The sequence below is a fragment of the Brachyhypopomus gauderio genome, unplaced genomic scaffold, assembly GCF_052324685.1.
Source record: "Brachyhypopomus gauderio isolate BG-103 unplaced genomic scaffold, BGAUD_0.2 sc69, whole genome shotgun sequence".
NCBI lineage: Eukaryota > Metazoa > Chordata > Actinopteri > Gymnotiformes > Hypopomidae > Brachyhypopomus > Brachyhypopomus gauderio.
The window spans coordinates 790039-814599 of record NW_027506890.1 but is presented as its reverse complement, the minus strand read 5'-3'; the positions used below and the strand labels follow the sequence as shown (position 1 = coordinate 814599).

Sequence of the window (24561 nt, the reverse complement as noted above, 5' to 3'; positions counted from 1 at the left end):
GGATTGTACAGAACAGCACTTCCTGGACCTAATACATATATTTATATCATGGCAAAGTTATTAAGATCTGATATTCATCTCTATATGTGCTTACTGCTCATGGTCCCCAGTATTGATGTGCCTGCTACTTCATTCTCCTAAACAGGCCCTAGGGACTGAAAAGGCATAGGGGACTGACGTGTGCTGTAACGACCAATGACAGAGGTCTGCTTGAACATCATTTGAAAATTTCCCATATTACTCAGCATCAAGAAGGAAAGGATACATAGCTGTCCCACTATGCTCACATTGCATTGAAGCTGTGGTTTCAGTTCAGTAGAAATGCATTACCAGGCCAGCAGAGAAGGGATGGATTGAACACGGCTGTAATGTAAGATGTGTCTCATGAAAACACAGGAGAGTTTGACTGCCCTCGCGTGCAAAACAGAGAGTGGCTTTGGGGTGCTGCAAACATCCTCCTACAGCAGTAGGAGCTTTGAAAGCTATTGTATGTTTGAGCAAGTGTTGCCATAGCTACTGCCCAGGCTGGTGTCTTTTCTTCTGTCTCTGTGTGGCTGAGATCATCTCCGCAGGAGCTTGAAAGGAGGAAATATTCTATATGGTGCTGATCTGCATGACATTTTAAAGCACCGTTCAGGTCAGGGGTCGTGGTGTCATGGTGTCTTTGTCTCCAGCGAGCTTTGATTGGGCAGCAGGGACATTTTGAAGGAAGGACTTTGGCTCCTCATTCTCAACCTTGATAGCGTGTTTGGGTTTAAGAACACGAACCTTCCATTGAGATGCCGGTGGACTGTAGATGCACCACTGAGACATAAGTGATAAGTTGTTCTGTGAGAGATATACTAGTAGTATAGTGGGTGGAATATCAGGCAAGCACTGAAGTGTACATATTTGAAATGTGTGCTTTGTGTTTCTATTAAGTCACTGCACTCTCTGTGTATCTTTAGAACAGCATCCAGAGTCTTTTCTGATGTAGGACACCCTGCCATTCTGTCATGTCTCAGACGATGTCCAGCTAGGAACATGTACACGCCCCCTTGAATCCCCATCAATCACTGCTCTCAACCACTCCCCCGCTCTCAGCCACTCCCCCACTCTCAACCACTCCCCCGCTCTCAGCCACTCCCCCACTCTCAACCACTCCCCCGCTCTCAGCCACTTCCCCACTCTCAACCACGCCCCCACTCTCAGCCACTCCCCCACTCTCAACCACTCCCCCGCTCTCAACCACTCCCCCGCTCTCAGCCACTCCCCCACTCTCAACCACGCCCCCGCTCTCAACCACTCCCACGCTCTCAACCACTCCCTCACTCTCAACCACTCCCCCACTCTCAACCACTCCCCCACTCTCTACCACTCCCTCACTCTCAACCACTCCCTCACTCTCAACCACTCCCCCACTCTCAACCACTCCCCCACTCTCTACCACTCCCTCACTCTCAACCACTCCCTCACTCTCAACCACTCCCTCACTCTCAACCACTCCCCCATTCTCTACCACTCCCCAAATCTCAGTCACCCATTTATTAAGTTATACTGTCCACCTGTTTCCACTTTATTTCCTCCTATTTAAACCTCACAGGTGCCGAAGTCCAGCGCTTTGCATTCTATCCTAATTCTGCCAACAGTCAAGCTGCTGCCTTATGTTCCTACATAATACCAGACTCATTTCAAGCCCTTTGTGCGAGATTTCTTTTGTTTCTCATAATATTTTCCACACTCTCATCTCGCTCATGCGTCACGATGTCACCGAACGTGAAGCCGCAGGGAGGGAGCACAGCGTGCACCGTGTTCTTAGCTCCAACGCCGTGATCGCTCCACAGTGACAGATGCTGGCCGACCAAGGTCAGGAGCTTCACCGCCGTCCCTCCAGCCTGCATCGACTAGACTCCACAGGCACCTCAGCAGGGCCTGGGGCCCCGTTCCACCCTCCCTCTTCAGAATCACAGTCCTACCATATTGCTACACCTGAGGTGTGCAGCAGGGACCCAAAGGGCGGGAGGCTTGTCTTGCACAGGCTGAGCTGTATTTTGTCTACCATCAGTGGTCTTGTGGCCAGAGCTAGGACTCGGAGCACCATACTGGTGACCACCAAATCGTCACTGAGGCACAGCCACCCAGATGACAGGTCGAGGAGGGTCTCCATCTTCTTAGGGGGGGTCGAACGTGCAGCTCCAGCAGGGGCCCTGCTCACTGGCGCACTGCGTCTTGAAGTTCTGCACTTTGGCCGCCACTACTCGATAGAACAAAGAGGCATTTGTGGACATGTTTGTGGAGGGTCTGCAAAGGGGACCTCCAGGCAGAGCTAGTCTGTAGGGAGGAGGCTGGCACCCTGAATGCCGCTGTGGACTTTTCTTCCGTGGTGTGCAAAGGAGATGTTCATGGCTGCACCTCTGCCTTTACTGCCGTGGTCCTGATAATGAGCTCCTGGCCTGTACTCTTTACCCTTCCACCCCAGGGGCTAAGAAACCCAAACCCAGTGTGAGCAGAGTCCCTCCAGTGATGTTAACCTTTACGTTAAAATCTATTGTCATGTGCAAGGGTGCCTGTTGCGGCCCCAGTGGACCCTGGAGCAGTGGGGAACCTGATCGACTGGGCGCTGGTTGTACAACACGATCCGGAGTCTCTGCTGCTGCCGTAGGCCCTTACTGTGCATGTGCTGGATGGAGGCTCTGCTGGTACAGGCACCATAACGCATCAGTACTGCACATTCAGAACTCCTATCCGTCCTTATTACTGACTTTGCCCTGTATATTGGGTCTCTCTTGGCTGTGTATGCAAAACCCACTCAATTCCTGGAGCAAGAGTCAAATAGTTAAACGGTCTCCCTTCTGTCACTCATATTGCTCCACACCTATCACACTCCCTCTCCCGTCTACATCCACCAAAATCCCCAAAGCGTGCTCTCACACCCCTGTGCCAGAGCCGTATGGAGACCTGGCCAAGATCTACCACAGCCAAGCAGCGTCCTCCTCACCATGACACCACACAGCCCCATCTGTCTACTGGATGGTGCAAACCCCCTTAATTGCAAAATCTATCCCCTTTCCCAGGAGGAGAACTTAGTGATGGAACAGTATATCCAAGAGGTCCTGATGCAGGGTTATATTTAGCCTTCCACCTCCCCTGCCTCAGCTAGCATCATCCTTGTGAAGAAGGATGTGTACCCTTGTGTACCCTCACCCCCTGCCCCTGGGTTCTGCCAGCTCCCCTCTCCTGACGTGGGCCCACACCTCCTTGGGGATGAGACATCCAGGTGTCATGCACACAAGCTGGTTGGTGGCCCTCCGCTCACTAAAACCTGCCAGCAAGCTGCTTCCTCCGCCTACTCTTAAGATGCCATGGTCCCACCTGGCAGTAATTTCCTCATGGACCTCCAAATATCAGACGGGAACCACCACCATTCTCACCGTAGTCTCCATAGCTTTATCCCAACACTCCCAGTTCTCCCTGCAGCCCTAGAGACTTTCCTTCACTGGTTCGGCCTGCCGGAGGGCATTGTTTCTGACGGACGGATACAGTTCACATTGTGGGTGTGGCGGGAGGCCTGTGACAAGCTGAACATGATGGTGAGCCTGATATCCACATCACCCTCAGGCCAACAGACAGGTCGAGAGTGTGAAGCAGGAACTTTGTAAGTTCCTTTGCCTATACAGCCAGGAATACCAGAACACCTGGTGTGCATACCTGCCATGGGTGGAGTATGCCCAGAACACCCCCACAGGGCTCAGCCCACTCAAGTGCATCATGGGATTTCAGCCCCTGCTGTATTCCTGGACCTTTGCCAGTGCCTTATTTTCCACACTCTTGCGTCTTGCTCCTGTGCCGTGATGTCACTGAATGTCTCGAATGGTCTGTTTTTCTCTTAAAATTAAAATGATGGACTCTTCATGTCTAATTGTTCTTCATCTTTAACTTCCACTTTGAATTGACTTGTTATCTATTCTAGATATTTTCTAATAATTGATCATTTTGTGTCAGTTCTGTGCATCCCAGTGGGTGAAGGGATAATCGGGTGCATGGAATCTCCAAGTGACATGTGGCAAACAAATATGTGCACATATGTAAAAGAATCCACAAAGACCAGGCATGCAGCACATGAGACCAGAAGTGTGACAGGAATACTGGGAACGAATATGGAAGGCTCAGAACTGCAATCGGCAAGATTTTGCAAAGACAGGCAGAGTGTTCCAGGCTATTTTTAGTCCACGGTGTTTGGTGGGAATGATGATGAACAGGTGATCAGAATTCTAGAGAGGTGGAGAGAGGTGCTACAGACGCAGGTGCAGCAGTGGGGGGGGGGGGGGCAACAGAGGGGGTGACACGAACCTTCCATGTGAAAATTATTTTCAAACTGGTGATGTACACTGTTGGAGTTCGGATCGGCATGACAGAGATAGCTCATCCACAGCTCAGCAGTGATTCTAATTATTCTAGTTCTAATTCCTCTTCATTTGTGCCTGGAATGGAGTTCTGATTTCAACAGCTTCAGCAGTCACCCATGCACAGTCACTGCACTGATTAAAAAATGCTCTGGAGAAAGTGACTCATTTGCCCCAAGGTTTTGTCTAATTAGGTAAACACATGGTTGGGGCATATCGTCATGCATTTCTATGCATTTGTTTCCAGTGTGCAGCAGCAGACTGCATTATGGCAGAGGAGGGCTGAGCTGCCTTTGGGCCATGCACAACACCATTACAAGATGTTATGAGGCAGCCTTTTTTCAACTCAGGCAATTTTTAACTCAACTCACTTATGTATGCAGGTAATACATGCTGTTTTTAACCTTAGCGCACCATGCTGCTTTCTCAAAGTAGCAAGGTTTTTGTTCTTCTTATTGTAATACAAATATCCTGAAAATGATGATATTTAACACCATAATAGAGGAAATGATAGTTAGTGGTTCCTGTTCACTCTGAATTCCACTCAATAAACTAATTACACTCATGCAGGTCTGCCTCGGTGTATGAGGTTGTCTCCAATAGAGCACCTGTCTGAGCAATAAACACCCTAGTAAACAATTAGCTTCCAAAGTCCTTTAATTTGACACAAAGAGACATTAACATAAAAATGGAGCGTTTCATTAATCTGAGATGATGAAAACGATCTGCTTAGCTGAGAATTATCTGCTTAGCTCAGTCTAAGTCTTTGGCCACACTGAGCTAGACATACTTTGAAACATCAAGTAGCATGTCATTAGAGAGATCAAAGTATGCTCTAAAAGTACACAAATTCTTAATGGTCTCATCTCTGTGTGTAAATAGGCCATTACATTTGCCCATTTCTATTTTTGCTACTGATTTAGTAGAAAATGAGATTTTTTATATATTATGTGAACTGTCAGGTTTTCACCCTATGTGCTTATTGTAACGTGGAGCGATTACGAGGCAGATGCATATGCTGAGAAGAGAAGGATTTATTGTGGTCAAATCCAACCATGTGGTTTTGACAGACCAGGGCCAGGGTCATGGAACCAAGTTGAACTAAACCAGGAACAGGACAAGAATGTATGAGAAAAGAGAAGAGAAAAACAAAACAGGCAAGCAGAAACTATTACAGAACAGGATAACCAGGAGAGAAACAACATTTACATTTATGGCATTTGGCCATAAATGCCCTTATCCAGAGCGACTTACATTTTTAATCTCATTTTTTATACAAGTGAGCAATTGAGGGTTAAGGGCCTTGCTCAGGGGCACCTCAGTCATGGCCTCAGGTCTGGGAATCGAACCCCAACCCTCCGGTCACAAGACCACTTCCCTAACCACCAGGCCATGACTGCCCTAGAAACAACAGAAACACAAAACATGACTAAAGCACAGACAGACTTAGAACAGGCTGTGAGAACATGCCAAAGGCTAGGACGACCGGAGGCTAGAACATAACCAAGGACTAGCGCAAACCAGAGCCCACGGGGTTTAAATACACTAATTAACAACGGATTAAACTTGGAACATAAAACAATAAAGACTAGGGAAACCAAACAAGGGCAGGAAAAATGTGAAACCAAAACAAGGAAACGTGGAAAAGAAAACCAGGAAGTAAACAAAGACAGAACAGGTAACCAAGGAGACAGGGCAGGGGCCACTAAGAGTGACTCTCATGCTCTTAAAGGAGCAATATTGCAAGAATTAATTGCAAGTCAAATTTGTTGATTACATGACACTAATATGACAAAATTATTGCCAGGTATAACTTTAGCTAATTAAATGTTCCCTCAACTCATACTGCTTCTATGACAGTACGGTGGATATTGGAACTGTGTGGCTTAGTCACAGTCTGCTGGATGCTCAGTCAGCTAGCACCAGAGGGGCTGTGGTACTGGGAGTTTGTGATAGCCCCCTCCAACCAGACTATGGCCAGATCAGGTGCTTAGTGATAGGACTGGACTGAATTTTCCATCATTCCTCACCACAGGTCTGCAGAGAGATACCATTTTCAGAGCAGATCACACCGCACTGGCACCAGTGGCTGTGTTGCTTTACAGAGTAAGATGTGTGACTTCAGTGCGTTATTGCCAGGGAGGGTTACTCTGTGTGCTTACACAGTGTGTGTGTGTGTGTGTGTGTGCGTGTGTGCGTGTGTGTGTGTGTGTGTGTGTGTGTGTGTGTAGACTGCACATGGTTGCCTTGTGTGTGTGTGTGGACTGCACATAGATAGGTGTCCTGTGTGTGTGTGTGTGTGTGTGGACTTTGTGTGTGTAGACTGCACATGGGTCTCCTCTGTGTGTTTGGGTGTGTGTGGACTGCACATAGGTGTCCTATGTGTGTGTGTGTTTGTGTGTGCGTGGACTGCACATGGGTGTCCTATGCGTGTGTGTTTGTGTGTGTGTGGACTGCACATGGGTGTCCTGTGTGTATGTGTGTTTGTGTGGACTGCACATGGGTGTCCTACGTGTGTGTGTATGTGTGCATTATTACTTTATTCGGGTTCTGCACTAAAAGGCCAGGTGAAGCATGTTATCTGCTTGAGTACGCTCTTATGAACAGACCCCACTCTCTCTCTCTCGCTGACCAGAAAATATTAAATTATAAATATTTGTTGAATGACTTATTTAATGAAAATTGTGTGGTACATGGTACTTCTCTGGTAATATGGTCTAGTTACATCACTACATGTAGAACAGGCCAGTTAACATTTAGCATCCTTTCAACAGCCCAGTATATCCACTGGAACAGACCCGTCATCCACATCCCCCCAGTCCTCCCAGTATAATATAAGGGCCAAAACCTTCACCATGACAGCACTTTAGCAGTACACAAGCCATTCCATATGAACACCACACACCCCACAAACAATATATTGCACATAATTGTCTACACAGTTCTTGTGATACGGTTTTGTTTCACCTTCCAGAGACGGAATAACAGCAGCTGCTCTTCTGTCTCTTGTTCTTCATTACAACCACAAACTTCAAGTTTGGCAACTGTTTAGGTTTGGTTAGTCTGATAAGGACACCAGAATGTATTGACCCCTTTGCCACTGCTGCTAGAAAGGAGTAAAGGCCAATGGTCCAGGCCAATCAATTTATGGCAGTTACCACACAGTAATTGATGAGCATACATGAGTTCCTTGCTAGATATAAAAAAAGAAAATCAGATAATCTTGCCAGTGAAGTCAGAACATTTTGAAAGCAAATGTAAGCAGAAAGATAGCATCTTAGTTAAGATAAACACTGAATGGCAGTTTTAGCAGACACCCATCTAGTTGTTTCTCCTTTGGGTTTCAGAATCACAGCAGTTCATCATGACATAGATTCCACCAGGACTCTGTTCGAGTATGTAGTAGGCCATTTTGAACATAGCTTAGGTGTTGAGCTTGTTCTGTATGATTCTTGGCCCAGTCAGGATGACTTCTCACAGCTAAATGGGACTCTGTGCAGCCTGGTAAACAAGATGAAGATATGGGAACTGTAACGGCCAGGGATAAAAGGAAAACCTGCTGTCCTGGAACGCATTACTATACGACCTTTGTGGCATGGTGCATTGTCCTGCATAAAACGTCCTTCTGTCATATGAACTTGGTTGGCCACGATGCTTAGATAAGCCTGACTGTGGAGAAAACCTTCCCCACACCATTACTCCACCTGCACCAGCCTGATCTTCTGACACCTGACACAATTAATGCAGCCTGCATCACAATCTGACCCTCCCATGGTGCTACAGAAATCTGGATACATGGTATAGTTTTCCAATGCTCGATAGAACAGATTTTTACACTCTTTTGGACACCAGAGTCTGGTTGTAGATCGTTTGTGTTAAGGAATGGCGAGTTGTGCATTCGAATATATTGGTGGGGGCATGAGCGTTGGATTCACCTGTCGTTTGCCTGTTTGTCAGAAAGATTCTTGACATCCTCCTCAGACTCATTTTGTCTATGAGTTATATGAAGGTATCCATTTGGCCATTTATCCTCAATCACACCATTGTTGATATGACACTGTTGCACAGGGCTGGCAGGTTTTGGAAATTCTGGCCACGGCTAATCCAGCACAGATGAACACGCTTCATGCAAAGTTGCTCAGAAGGCTTGATTTTCCCATCCTAATGTGGATTCACACTGAAACAGATCCAGTGATTTTATGCTGCATTCTGCCGTCACATGTCTAATTTGCATACAGTGAAGCTCCAATTCTGGAAGAGCAGGTGTTTCTAATAAAGTGACCATTCATTACATATGTGTCTCTAAGAAGTGTTTGAGTGTGTGCATGTGTATGTAACTCATATAACACATTAGCATGTAACTTGTGAGTATGCACTAAAACATGTAATTTTTTAATTAGTGCATAGTGTTTTTGGTATTGACTGAAGTATAAAATTCACTCCTAGTATGTACTTGAAAAAAAAAAACATTTTAAATAGTATTCATGATAACTGCAATTCCATCAATTTGGCCAGCAAGCTGTGTCTTTCAAAGCTGAACTGGGAACACACGCATGCATGCACTCACACACACACACACACACACACACACACACACACACACACACACACACACACACACACACAGTGCCTTTGGCTTTGTATACAGTAACCTTTGATACAGTCATCACAGCTGCGTCACTCAGCCTCATTCATCCAACTCAATGGGGGTAAATACACACACACACACACACACACACACACACACACACACACACACACACACACACACACACACACACACACACACACTCCTCTATGAAACACATGAAACAGGAGTCAATCAAGCATATGTCAGCTGAGATGATATTTATATGACCACATATAATCAAAGATTTCAAGGATCGGATGTAGTGGAAGGTGTCTGTTTGTGAAGGTTCTTGGAAGGGCATTATGCACAGTCCTTGACAGCCTGATTCTTCACACGCTCAGTGATGTGAGGAAACGCATAATCTAGATGTTTCTCTAGCTTTACATAAGTGTGACAGAACAGGTTTTCAGCTGTGCTGGTGATCATCTGCAGTGTCTCACACGCATGGACCGTTTGTGGGGTGCACTGGGACTACAGTAGTGACAGGTTTTCTACACTAAACCAAAGGAGAGCACTGTTGTCAAGATTCGTCGCTGGTGACAGCAATTTCAAGCTGAAGTCTTCCAAGAAGGGGAAAAGCATTTCCACACTTAAGTAGACCAGAAATATCATTACGTTTGAATCTCAGACATTGAAATGAGCTTTGATTTGTCTGCACATGTCAAAGTACAGGTCAGCACAAGACCTTTATGACTCATTACTAAATATTTTTTGATGATTTCAGCAGAAGGACAGTAAGCAGATTTCTGTGAGTTTGAGGCATGGGCTCATTTATTCTTGGATGACTCTACCAATATGACACGTAAACTGCGGCCTTATTGTAGTGCGGGTCCCTAATTGCCTTTTCTTCTGCTGCGCTTAGTGTGAAAAAAAAAAATGAAGTGCTTGTCTTAGATATGTGAATGCAGACGAGGTCAACAGTGGTGCTGCTAATGAAGTACTTGGCCGTGCAGGTTTGAGACACATCCGTGGTTCTCTGTAAAAACCTGATCTGACAACAGGGATGTGGGTCACAGCAGGAGGTTTCATATCTTCAAAGCAGTGCAGAGAGAAGAACCACAGATGATCATCTGCAACATCTGTCAGAGCCTTCACTGGTGTTGCACCACACATTAGAGTCCAATGAGGAAGACTTCTCTTGTCCAGAGCTTCTCTGTGCATCTTCTTCAGAGTGAAGAATCAGGCTTGAGTGTCAAACACTGGTTGCAGAATCTGGGCAGTCAGATATGGATGTGCAGGTGACTTTATAAAAACATGTTACAGTTACACTCTCCACAGAGCAGTCCCAAGATCATTTCTGACAGGCACACTTCTCCCAAAGTATAAGGATGTTTCTGAGTTTTGCTCCAGTCATGACGACTCTAAAGTCAAATCAAAGGCATCGAAGTGTGTCTGCAGCAGGGAACACCTGCAGACAGCAAAAAAACTTGTCCGGCCATTTTTTTTTTTTCGGGGGGCTGGGGTTGCAGCTGTGCAGTTGCGTGCTGCATTAAAATGATATAGTGGAGATCATATGTGCTGCTTACAACCATGGCACCGGCTGATACAACTACAGCAGAAGTCGGTAAGCTAAGCGGCCCAAGCAAGTTCTGAGGCGGCTATCCTGAGCATAAACGTACCTGCTGTGGCTACTAGCCCAGGACCATTAGTAATCCTCACGACCTTCAGCCATAGTGTGAGCACTTCAGTCCCAGCTGAATTAATTAAGGTTTATATTGCTCAGCGGAGCAGGAAATATATGTGGCTACACAAATAAAATGGCTTCACCTCTCACAGAGCCTTGCGAACTGTTTTGGGTCCACTTACCAGGTGATGGTGATCGGTATGGTCTTGGAGGGAAGAGGTCCGTTGTTACTATAGTCACATGGTTGGGCTTTAGATCTTGTTTTGATTTTTTGGTTAATTGTTCCAAAATGCCTAATGCATGAATGCCTCTTTCTGTAGTCTTTTTATTAGCTTTTCACATATACACAGCCATACAGAAACACTGTCCAAAATATTAGCTCACTTGTTCCTTTAACGTGTCAAATGAGTGTTATTATTATTAATGTTTTATTAAACAGCACTGCCGAAGCTGTAAATTAAAAAAGTCATCAAAGCATCGACAGGATATAGGAATGTAGTCCTTTAATACGGCATTGCATCATACACTCTAGACCAGTACTGCTGTTTTCAAGTGTACTCCCATTTCAATTATGAAAAAAAAGACTCAATGCTTACAAAGTCCCCGTTGGTTGATTTCTTACATTCATACAGTTGCACGCTTGTCTGATTGAGCATACTTTGTTCGCGGAACGTTTTTCAAATGCTTTGAGGTAGACGGTTAAGTTGGGGTGAACCTAACCTAACAATTCCCTAAACGCTACATACACAACTACACTGAAAGTGAGCGGATGCTGCCTCGGCGCGTCTCGCGCTCTTCCAGCTACACGAGCACCGCGCACGGCACGAATAGAGAGCGTGAGAACAAGCCGTGGAGGGACGCGGTAGAGAGAGGAGGGAGAGAGTGTGTGCGTGTGTGGCTGTGGGAAGGAAGAGAGAGAGAGAGAGAGAGAGAGAGAGAGAGAGAGAGAGAGAGAGAGAGAGAGAGAGAGAGAGAGAGAGAGGAGAGAAGAGAGAGAGAGAGAGAGGAGAGAGAGAGAGAGAGAGAGAGAGAGAGAGAGAGACTACCACCTCTGTCTATCATCCGAGCATCCTGCGGGAAGCCGCTGAGAGAGCTCGAGCGCAGAAGCTGCTCGTTCTTTCCGTCGTGGCGAGCGGACTCGTTCGGCGACTCGTACACGTAACTACGCGTTATGTCGCAGAAGACGACGGACATCGAAGTGAAATGTTCTCTTCACTCGATACATTAACGTCGTGATTTTATTCGTTTCCCGGTGTAACCTTGGTGCAGTTTAGCTTCATTTCTCATTATCGGCTCCATCAATTTTTTTCCAACTTGTTTTTGATAGTTACTTTGTGAAGGCGCAACGGCCACTTTCCCAAAGTGTTAGTAGTGAGGAAATGCGGTTTGTGTAGTTTATTCATTTTTGCGGGTAAGTAAAATTAACTATTTATGTTGTCGTGCTGTGGGATAATGTTGTATGCTCCTGTGTTCGCTTAAAATAACGTAGAATTATTTTTTTGTTCCTTTGTGGATCCGTCCAATGAAATCATGTTAATTCGTAAATTCTACCCAGTTTTCTTCTTGTTGTTTAATATGTTGTCTTTACAAAAATCTAAAAAACATAATAAAGTTTCTGTTGCTGTCGTTTGAATGCATTTGTTGGAGAACGTTAGGCAGTGCTCCTGATCAACAGGTACGGTAGCCTTCTCAACAATAGCTTGATGCGGCACAGGGGAGCCAAAAACGCACTGCATTTAGCAATTTTAAGTATAATATCCCCTGCAGGAATCAAAACAGTATATTATATGTAAAACTCCTCTTATTGCAATGCATTGTCTCACCTCACTGATTTTGTATTCAGTTTTAGTTAGAATGAACTGTATAGTCTTACATTTTAGTCACGTTTTAGTCACGTTTCCATTGGATATCAAACATGTTAAGGCTGTTAAACTGAAATACGTTTAATGGAGATCTTCAAGGCTATATGAGAGTTAAGAATAGGTCGTCTGCTAGGCAATAATAAATCAGTTTCAAATACTCACTTTTTGAGTCATATGTTAAAGTGTATTTCTATCATAATACATATTTCTGTATTTTATTAGATACTGAAATAGCATTGCTTCAAACCCTGCCACTTCAGTCCTTCAGATATTTACATTTGTACATCCAAATGTAATATACTTTGAATGACTGTTTCATTTGCTACATTGAATGACTGCTACATCTGTTGCCTTTCCTATATAGGTGCCTCTGTTATTGTATTTCTCTGTCTGTTTTTACCTCCTCCCTCTTCCCATCTTTTCCCTTGACTTTCTCTGTCCCCTCCCTTCTCCCCCCGTCCTTTGGTTCGTCCTTTCCGCCCTCCACTTGTCCTTTCTACCTTCATCGCTTTCTCCTCCTGTCGTGTTTCTCTTGCCCCTGCTCCCGTCTCGCCCTTTCTCTCACCCGCATTCTTGTCTCCTTTTCTCCTTGTACCCACTATACATCCACATCCTCACCACTGTTACCCCCATTGTTTCTCTCTATATGCTTCTTTTTCCTCTTCATGTCTTGATGTTAATAATTTCTTTCTCTTTTCCTACTCCATCAATATCCATTTCCACTCCATCAATACCTCTTACCTCCGTATCCCTCTCTGTATGTCCCCATCTCTCCTTTTCATCTTTTTCCTAACCTTTCCTTCTCTTTTGTTCTCTGTCACACTCATTTTTAACTCACTCTACCTGCCTCCACCCGCGCCCCCTTAGATGGTGTCCGAGCTGAAGTCAAGCTGGTTGTGAAGGTGTTCGACCTACTCCCCTCGCCCCCAGACGGAGTCACCATGGCTGCGGGCGTAGCGGCCTGGCTCCCCTTTGCCCGGGCAGCGGCTATCGGCTGGATGCCCGTAGCCAACCTGCCCATGCCCATCGCACCAGCTGACAAGAACAAACGTCAGGATGAGCTCATCGTACTCAACGTCAGCGGGCGGCGCTTCCAGACGTGGAAGAACACGCTGGACCGCTATCCCGACACGCTCCTCGGCAGCTCCGAGAAGGAGTTCTTCTACAACGAGGAGACCCGCGAGTACTTCTTCGACCGTGACCCGGACGTGTTCCGGAGCATCCTTAACTTCTACCGCACGGGCAAGCTGCACTACCCGCGCTACGAGTGCATCTCGGCCTACGACGAGGAGCTCGCCTTCTTCGGGATCATCCCTGAGATCATCAGCGACTGCTGCTACGAAGAGTACAAGGACCGCAAGCGGGAGAACGCCGAGCGACTGATGGACGACATGGAGGACTCTAAGGACAGCAAGCTGCCCAACATGACCTTCCGCGAGACGATGTGGCGCGCCTTCGAGAACCCGCACACCAGCACCATGGCGCTGGTGTTCTACTACGTCACGGGATTCTTCATCGCCGTCTCCGTCATCACCAACGTGGTGGAGACGGTGCCGTGCGGCTCCACCCCCAACCAGCGGGACGTGCCGTGCGGCGAGCGCTACACGGTGGCCTTCTTCTGCATGGACACGGCGTGTGTGATGATCTTCACCGTGGAGTACCTGATGCGTCTCTTCGCCGCGCCCAGCCGCTACCGCTTCATGCGATCGGTGATGAGCATCATCGACGTGGTGGCCATCCTGCCCTACTACATCGGCCTGGTCATGACGGACAACGAGGACGTGAGCGGCGCCTTCGTCACGCTGCGCGTCTTCCGCGTCTTCCGCATCTTCAAGTTCTCGCGCCACTCGCAGGGCTTGCGCATCCTGGGCTACACGCTGAAGAGCTGCGCCTCCGAGCTGGGCTTCCTGCTCTTCTCCCTCACCATGGCCATCATCATCTTCGCCACCGTCATGTTCTACGCCGAGAAGGGCTCCAGCTCCAGCAAGTTCACCAGCATCCCGGCCTCCTTCTGGTATACCATCGTCACCATGACAACACTGGGGTGAGTTTCCCTCTATGTTACTCTTTTTCTACTTGTAGGATTTTGTAGGTGTCGTGTTCACTACACAAACACTAACCACGCCCCCCATCACCAGCCTCCCTCCGTAAGACCACAGTAGTGAACGTTGTACATCAAGTCTATAAGGTGCTGTTCTATAAGGCACTGAGAGGTCGTTAAAATGCCAGTTCTGGTGATCTGTGAAGCCCAATATATGACGTACGGGCCTGTGATGACTGGGTTTTCAGTTCCAGGTCCACATCAAGCGCTGAACATCAGACCGTTGTTTGGGCCTGACTGATTTTATGGATGACCTTGATACTCAGCTGCCCCTGCAGGCTGCCGATGTCATTACTTCCTTTCATTTGAACAACGGAGGCAACGTGGTCTAGTGCCTGCTGTAAAATATTCCTATTCTTACTTAACCCAGACCTGGCAATGCTGCCCAGCTGGGAGTTTGCTCTTAACTTGTTGCCTTTGGGCTGACTTTATTTATTGTCAGTTATCTGGTAATTAATATTTAAAGTGGAGTGAAACAAGCCAAGGGCCATGCTCATGCATCTCTCCTTCACATTAAGACAAGCAGCAGGCACAGCTCAATAACTCTTTATGGCACAATATGTTCTGCTTTACAGCCTGTACTCCTAAGTGGCTCAGCACAGAGAATCAGAACAGAGAGAGAGAGAGAGAGAGAGAGAGAGAGAGAGAGAGAGGAGAGAGAGAGAGAGAGAGAGAGAGCATAGAGAGTGATGCAGAGCAGGAAAGGGGGAAGAGCTGTACAGGAACTTGATTGGTTTAATGGGAGAGTGCTGGATTAATGAGGATTATTGGTTTATGTGCGATTAATTGAGATGATTGGTTCTATGAGTGAGGCATGACAGAGTATTGCTTCCTCCAAAATGCCAAAGCTGTAAAACCCCTGACAGGGTCCTTAACTGCATGCACGTGCAAGTGCAAGTGTGTGAGAGTGTGGTTACAGTTTGAATCCAGTGTGTGTGTGTGTGTGTGTGTGTGTGTGTGTGTGTGTGTGTGTGTGTGTGTGTGTGTGTGTGTGTGTGTGTGTGTGTGTGTGTGTGTGTGTGCCTGCGTGTGTGCGTGTGTGTGCGTGTGTGTTTTATTATACCTGCAACTATGGGAAATCCACACACATGATTTGGCTTCTCTTCGTTTTACTATACGTGTTGCATGAAAGGGCAAGGTTAGCACTCCCCTTATCGAGGCTGGTAGCACGTCCAGTGCCATGCAACATGTGTTTGGGGCAGTAATGGCCTGATTGGGGCAGTAATGTCCTGGTGGGGCAGTAATGGCCTGGTTGTAGGGAACTGGTCTTGTGACCGGAGGGTCGTGGGTTCGATTCCCAGACCTAAGGCCATGACTGAGGTGCACCTAACCCCAACTGCTCCCCGGGCGCCGGGCTAGGGCTGCCCACCGCTCTGGGCACGTGTGATCCACAGCCCCCTAGTAATCACTAGTGTGTGTGTTCTAACTGCACAGATGGGTTAAAAGCGGAGGACAAAATTTCGATTGCGGTGTAAAAATCACAATTGACAAAATATGGCACATTTACATTTATTTACATTTATATGTTATAAACTCCAGTTATGTTGAGTGAGTTGCATAATACTCCACAGTAGCTCCTGAGATCTGACCCATTCTATGCATATAGGTGTATTTATGTGGTGTAAGTGTGTGTGTGTGTGTGTGTAGTGTGTGTGTGTGTGTGTGTGTGTGTGTGTGTGTGTGTGTGTGTGTGTGTGTGTGTGTTTGCTCATGAATAAAACACAGTTTAGGGTGTGGCGGTGTAACTAATGATGGGCACTTGCTGACTAATGTAAAGCGCTATGACATTTCCAAGCTCACTGATGCTACAACGGCAGACATGCTGATGGGTTCAGGGTGGCAGATGCAGAAAATGTGATTCTGTGTGTGAGTGGTGTGTGTTTATTTCCCCTCTATCTTCTGGAGCAACTCTGCCAAACTTTGGGTACCTGTATGCATCCCCACAATCACTTTAAAACATATGTGAAATTTGAAATTCTCAGACAAGTAAATGTTAATGATTTTTTTGTTTGTTGTTGTTAACAACATTTAATATGCGAGTATGACAAAGGAATTGATGTCTTGTAAACTCAACTCTTGTAGTGCAACTATCACTGAATGAGATGACTGAATGGCATTGCTAAACACACAAAGTGATTTCCTTAAAGTTTCATGACAGACTTATGTAATGATTCTCAGACTTTTCAGTCTGGAAAGCAAACACACTTTGTCAGCGTTAAAGGGTTTATATTCTTTCCAAGACGTATATAAGCATTTTCTGCTAAATCACCCCTTAGCAGTAGAGGAAGTGGAGGAGGTTTGGGTGGTGAGTCTGCTCAGAAGTGCACGACTCCAGATGTACGTCGTGAAATTGTCCGTGAAGGCAAATTGAAAGACTCCTGGATCCTGGAGCAGTTTAGGAAGGTCTGAGGGTCCCAGTCACCTCAGTATTTATCAGAACCAAAATGGCCAGAGAGCAGAAACCCATCCCAGAGCACTAAGGCAGAGAGCTAAGACTTGTCTTTCTTAATGAAGGCTGGCTGTTAAGCACCTCGACGGTTCACTTTGGGACACCTGTTCTTCAGCCGGATGGTAGTGGAGTGGAACTTTTAATGAGCCCCCATTGGGGTGGTGCTGATCCAGACGTGGAGCGGTGCGTGAAACAGGAAGAACCGTCTCTCCTGTCCTGACACTGCGGGTGACTCAGTTTGAACTCATTCATATACTTCATCTGTGATGTCAATCGCGTCTGGCTCTAGACAGGATGAGACCATTTCACACCAGTATTCTACACAGTTTTGGTTTGCAATTTTGCAGATGTGTGTATACGTAAGAGGGGAGGAGAGACGTTTGTGTGTGTGTGCATGTGTAATGCATTAATGCATCTGTAATGCATCCCCAGGTCAGCTCATCACTGTTGATCATGCCAGGTAACATCATCCCTTCTGTGACCCAACAACCACAGCCGTAAAAAGTACAGACGATAAAAATAAACCAAAAATTGGCATTAACATAAACAAACAAAGCAAAGCAGGACATAATCACAAACAGATTTATCTAACAGCAAAAAGACTAAAGAAAACACCAACCACACCATGGGGAAAGTTAGGTTTGCCGGCATGGCCCTGCTGCAGAACACGACACAAAACCGGGTATATTTATATATGCTGAAATGAAGGTACGAACTGAGAACAGGTGTCAGTACTCGTGGTGCCTGAGCTCTGCTGTGTCGCCGTGTGTATGGGATTAATTACCCCACCTCACCCTTACACCCGTTTCACCTAGACATGTCTAAATAGCCTCTGCGCTTTCATGGCAGATTTGTCAAAATAGGACAAATATTATGACGTGCGTCTGGTAACAACATCAAGAATCCAAAGGCCAAATGCGAAAGGGTGACAATGCAGAGAATTTTTTACATAACCACGACCAACTTTGGAAGCAAAAGCTGCTTTGGTGTGTGTGTGTGTGTGTGTGTGTGTGTGTGTGTGTGTGTGTGTGTGAGCGTGTGTGTGTGTGTGCGTGTAGGGTGTGTGTGTGTGTGTGTGTGTGTGTGTGTGTGTGTGTGTGTGTGTGTGTGTGTCTGCATCCGTGTCTGTGTGCATGCGTGTCTGTGTGGTGTGTACCTTTGTCGGTGTGTATGTCTGTGCCTGTGTCAGTGTGTATGTGTGCCTGTGTCCTTATGCATGTGTGTGTCTCTGTACATGTGTGTGCAGATGTCTGTGTGCATATGTCTCTGGGTGTGCCTGTGTGTGTGCAAATGCCTGTCTGTATGCCCGTGTGTGTGTGTGTGTGTGTGTGTGTGTGTGTGTGTGTGTGTGTGTGTGTGTGTGTGTATTTGTGTGTGTGTGTGTGTGGTGTGTGTATTTGTGTGTGTGTGTGTGTGTGTGTGTGTATTTGTGTGTGTGTGTGTTTGTGTGTGTGTATTTGTGTGTGTGTGTGTGTGTGTGTGTGTGTATTTGTGTGTGTGTGTGTGTGTGTGTGTGGTGTGTGTGTGTGTGTGTGTGTGTGTGTGTGTGTGTGTGTGTGTGTGTGTGTGTATTTGTGTGGTCATGTTTCTTTGCTATGGTTTGTCATTCATTCCTTCTAGGATTGTGTGCTCTCGTTCGTCATGTCTTCCTCTGTACTTTAAACACAGCGTGAGCCCTCATGACAAGACGAAACACAGAGCCCTGACCTCCAACAAGTGAGCACTAAATTAAACATGCACTGGTGTAAACGATACAGAACAGAGAAAACAGAGAGAGAAAGAGAGAAGGAGAGAGAGAGAGAAAGAAAGAAAGAGAGGAAATGTACCACTGACATGCCTAATATAGCAGCTAAAAACACACATAGTGCATGACATGCTGATTCCATCATAGACCGTTGTTTACTCTTATTGCGTTTTCAGTGAATTATGCATCGAACAGTTTTGATCCTTCCCTGCGCAGGCGTAGTGAGAGAGACTACCCCTTCAATCACAGCTGAATATCCTTGTAGAAGAGAAGTACTATTATGAGACCCATTCCCGTTACCATTGTTGCTAGTGGATGTTTTTCGACAGCAGAATATCGTAAAACAATGAAACAATGCAGTGTCTGTCAAGTTATCGAGCATTGTGTTGCAGTGATATGGCTTCTGTCTTGCTTGTGTGCAAGCACTGTTCATTCAATGCCGCCAGAACGCTCACATTCTCTCCCAATGCTTCCCAGCAGACTGAGACATGGGAAGAACTGGTTGGATTTTCTCTGAATGTTTGGGCTGTCAGCCAATAGGACGTTGACCTTTGGATGGGGAGTCTGTTGTTGGAGTTATTACATCTGTGAACAGCACAGTTGTGTTTGCTGCATTGTAGCAGGAAGGATTCAGGACTGGCCAGGGGGAGACATAGACAGAGGGGGGGGGGGGGGGGGGGGGAGACATAGACAGAGGGGGGGGGGTGATGTTTTTTGGTAATGAGATGGGACTGACCTTTAGGCAGAGCTACACATCCCGAATGACCTTTAAGGGAAAACACACAAATCTCTCCACTGAGGTTCAGCAATCCCTCAAATACTACAGAGATACAATAAGCTCTTATCACTCGTTCTCTTTCTGCCTCTGCATCTGTCTCTCTCTCTGTCTCTCCACCCCTGTCTCTCTGCCCTTCCCTGTCTCTCTTCCTTGGTCCCCATCTCTCTGCACCTCTTCCTGACTATCTCTCTTGCTCTCACTCTCTCTGTTTCTCCCCATCTGACTCTCCATCTATTCCCTCTCTATCTCCCTCTCTCTCTACCTCTTCACTCTCTCTACCTCCTCCTTCTCTCTATCTCCTCTCTTTGTACCTCCTCTCTCTCTACCTCCTCCCTGTCTCTCCCTATCTCCTCCCTCTCTCTTTCTCTACCTCCTCCCTTTCTCTCTACCTCCTCCCTCTCTTTCTCTATCTCCTCCCTTACTCTCTACCTCTTCCCTCTCTCTATCTACTCCCTCTCTGTCTCTGCCTCCTCCTCCCTCTCTCTCTACCTCCTTTGATGGGATAAAGCACCTCACTACACTTCATGTGTCAGAAGCAGACACATGCAGCATGACTCTGTATGCAGCCCGTTGTCTTAATGGCTGCACATCCGGTGACCCGAGGGGCTGGTGTGGTGGAGGAGAGGTGTGAATGCAGGGATGGGAGGAACATAATAATGATAAAACCACAGAGCTAAAGGGATAAAAGGAAGAGGAATAGAATGATGAAGGAAAGGATGTAAGGCCGATGGAAACGTGTTCATCCGGGATGAAGCCCTGTACTAAAGTAAAGTTGAGAAAAAGAAGTGACGGACACTAGCAGGATATGGTGGGTGTGTGTGTGTGTGCGTGCCTGCGTGAGTGTGTGCACGCGTGTGTGTGTGTGTGTGTGTTCGTGCATACATATAAGCACTGAAGCATGTGTGTTGGATTGATTCACTCACGACGGCCTTCTAGAGGTAAAGGCTTAATACTGCTTTGACCCTCTGACTCTTACAGATATGAGATAAGGACACAGAGGTGGTTTGACAGTCCATTTACAATCTCACAGGGCTACTGTGTGACTACTGTACTGGGCCAGACACCTTACAATATCAGTCCTAATGGCAAGGGGAAAAGCTGCATTTAAAATGTTTATTTGCTTTACATGATTTAAATGTATAATTGTCATTTTAACCTGTACAGTAAATTAAACTGTATAACTGAAGTGGTTTAACCTCCTCAGTGGAAGGTATTGTGACTGGATCAGCTGTTTCATGCTGTTTTGTTGTCTTCTATGAAAGCAAGATCTGTATGTGTATGAGAGTGAGCCGTGGGTGTTAATTGATGTCAGAGCGTGTGCACTGAACATACCAGTGCTGTGGTGGGGGAAGTCAGGACCACTCTTACAGTCTCACTGTCTCTCACTCTTTCTCACTCTGTTGCCTAGAAAATGGCGTCCCACTGTCAGTTACTGAAGACTTAACTTCAGTCTGTCCATAAATGTTTTTTATTCACTTTATCTCCCTTCCCATACTCCACGCATATGTGTGTGTGTGTGTGTGTGTGCATGCACGCAAGTGAATGTCACCCCTACTTTTCTCATATGCTCATTCCATCTGTCTTGCCATGACATACATCCTATCAAACACACACACACACACACACACACCAAATATACAAAATGCATTCCTACACACATGAACACACACACACACACACGCACACACACACGCACACACACACACACACACACACACACACACACACACACACACACACACACACACACACACACACACACCAAATATACAAAATGCATTCCTACACACATGAACACACACACATGCACACATCCACTACGTCACCAGCGTGTCTGAGGTGGGAGGATGACAGGACACCGGGGCTAAAGGCGCTGGGCTTGGAGCGGTCAGCAGGGATGGGGTGGATGTGAACCGTTCTCTTCAGTAATACGGCACCACATAATGTAACAGCTTCTTTATGCAGAGATTTCTCACCTATTCATATCTCTCTGTGTGTCGCTCCAAACCTGGCAAACCAGCCCCAAACCTGTCAGTTATATCTCACCAGAAGGCAAACCTGGGACCTTGTGAATGGAAAACTAATAGGGGTAGATTAGTGCTGATATCCAGTGCTACTCTGCTCTGCATGCACAAGCTGACACAGAGCGAGATGTCGGAGTGTGGCACTCTTCCTCTTGTGGCTGGCCCTCCTCTTCCTCTGTTTAGCGGAACTGGATTGCTTTCATGTTTCATTAGACCATACTAGATGAGCTTAGAGATTCTTTTTCCGCCTGTTCTTAGTTCAGCAGGAGCAGGACCTCAACACACACACACACACACACACACACACACACACACGCACACAGACAGACACACACACACACAGCTTCCACTAGTCCTTAAAGCTCTATACATACTAAATGAAACACATTTAGGGAATGAAGAAAATTTAAAAAAATTTAGACAGATTTGTAAAATGTTTCCCATCAAATATCCATGAAAGGAAGCATAATTATATTAAATCTGTTTGACAGAGCATTAGTGATGTAGTCATTTTTACAGTCTTTCCCAGACTGATAGCATAGTCATAAAAATAATTAAAATCAAATGATGTGCCACTCATGTAAATCTAATTATATGTCAGTAGAAAATTAAAACATAGCCATTTTACTTATTAACAAGTACAGGTTCCTAACTTGATGTTATCATAAAGTTGTACATGGCTGTCACAAATTCTGTGGATAGCTGCTGCTTTTAAGGTTAAAGTATTTTCCAACCTGGTTAATTTTGTCAGAATCCACTGTACATTCTGTAAATAAACAAATGTGAATGAAGATTATTTGTAAATATTGTTCAAAGCTGTTAGACGTTTATTCATGGTTATTCATAGTTAGTGTTTATGTGAGGAAAGGCTCACTGTTCGAATGAAAGGTCATGGAAAGGTCACAGAAGCTGACCCAAGGCAGGAAGGCTGACTTTTAAAAGGCCCGAATGTCAGAGCTTTGACCCCTGCTGCTCTGCTAAACTGGCGCTCTAGGGCTGCCATAGACCAGGGGGTTTGGCTGTTGCAGGGCAGAATGGATCCAGCAGTTTAATGTTGACATTCAGACCCGTTCCTCTGTTGCTTTCCTCACACTTACCCTCACCACCTTACCGAGACATGCAAATGCGCCATTATTCGTCTTGATTATTGCTTAAATGTTAATGATTGAGTTTAAGTGTGTGCACAATTGTGGGGGTGTGTTTTCATTGGCCTAAGCCCGCTGCTGCAGTGCGTAAGTTAATGACTGCAGTTATGCTATTTGTTTGTATTTGATGGCACTGGAGTTGTGCAGAAATATGCTAAATAAGTCTGCTGAATTTACCCTGGAGGATCTTATCACTTCGTTCCAGCATTGTGCTCCATACCTGCAGTTCGTCCTTATCTATCACTTCTATTTTCACCATCTCTCACTCCTGCAGGCACATTCTTCACACACACTCTCACCTCCCTATTTTATCTGCTTCACAGTGTGTGTGTGTGTGTGTGTGTGTGTGTGCGTGTGCGTGTGTGTGGATTTAGTTCCACATTTTAATGAATAAATGCCAGCTTGTTGACGGATTCAAAAGGCTCTTAGAGGCATGTCTTGTTCCTAATAAGAATTCTCATGGAAATACTCCATCACAAAAAAGCACTTGATCTTACATAACATGCAACAGCTGTCTATAGGTTATTAACATTAGCCTAATAACCATCTTTTAAATTCATACCTTTAATCTTAGAACCGCGTCGTTCTTATGATCTGCTCTGTAGCCTGACACTTGCAGAACAAGCAGCCTTTGATTTTGACTGTGCTTGCGAAATGCTCCAGTTGCATCATGTTTTAGACTCCTTTTACACTTTTGGGCTCTGTGTACCCTCCAAAAGGCAAAATGTTCACTGTTCAGCAGGTGTTCTCATGGTAATGTACCCCAAAATACCCCCAAAGCAGGCATCAAACATTTGACATATACCCAAATGAACCTCCAAACCAGGCATACATAAAAATGTTCATATTCATCAAAAACCAAGGAGCTTTTACATGTTCAAATTAGTACACCACCAATTTTGAGATAAAAAAAATAAAGGGAACACTCAAATAACACATCCTAGATCTGAATGAATGAAATATTCTCATTGAATTCTGTACAAAATTAAAGTGGAAAAACACTACAGGCTGATCCAACTTTGATGTAATGTCCTTAAAACAAGTCAAAATGAGGCTCAGTATTGTGTGTGGCCTCCACGTGCCTGTATGGCCTCCCTACAACGCCTGGGCATGCTCCTGATGAGGTGGCGGATGGTCTCCTGAGGGATCTCCTCCCAGACCTGGACTAAAGCACCCGACAACTCCTGGACAGTCTGTGGTGCAACGTGACGTTGGTGGATAGAGCGAGACATGATGTCCCAGATGTGCTCAATCGGATTCAAGTCTGGGGAACGGGCGGGCCAGTCCATAGCTTCAATGCCATCATCTTGCAGGAACTGCTGACACACTCCAGCCACATGAGGTCTAGCATTGTCCTGCATTATGAGGAACCCAGGGCCAACTGCACCAGCATATGGTTTCACAAGGGGTCTGAGGATCTCATCTCGGTACCTAATGGCAGTCAGGCTACCTCTGGTGAGCACATGGAGGGCTGTGTGGCCCTCCAAAGAAATGTCACCCCACACCATTACTGACCCACTGCCAAACCGGTCATGCCGAAGGATGTTGCAGGCAGCAGATCGCTCTCCATGGCGTCTCCAGACTCTGTCACGTCTGTCACATGTGCTCAGTGTGAACCTGCTTTCATCTGTGAAGAGCACAAGGCGCCAGTGGCGAATTTGCCAATCCTGGTGTTCTCTGGCAAATGCCAAGCGTCCTGCACGGTGTTGGGCTGTGAGCACAACCCCCATCTGTGGACGTTGGGCCCTCATACAATCCTCATGGAGTCGGTTTCTAACTGTTTGTGCAGCCTGCTGGAGGTCTTTTTGCAGGGCTCTGGCAG

General features: G+C 46.1%; 1 protein-coding gene across 3 annotated transcripts in view; it reads left to right on the top strand.

Moving 5' to 3' along the window:
• Nucleotides 1-11669: 11669 nt before the first annotated feature.
• The window catches only part of kcnd3 (potassium voltage-gated channel, Shal-related subfamily, member 3), a 103622-nt gene continuing 90730 nt past the window's right edge, over nucleotides 11670-24561 (top strand). For 2 of the 3 annotated variants that reach the window (XM_076989616.1, XM_076989618.1), the window contains exons 1-2: nucleotides 11670-12047; nucleotides 13366-14542. In XM_076989616.1, coding sequence (XP_076845731.1) covers nucleotides 13440-14542 — 1103 coding nt within the window. In that variant the 5' untranslated portion in view covers nucleotides 11670-12047; nucleotides 13366-13439. Of the gene's footprint in view, nucleotides 12048-12432; nucleotides 14543-24561 lie in introns of those variants that run through there. The other variant, XM_076989617.1, reaches the window with a different exon arrangement.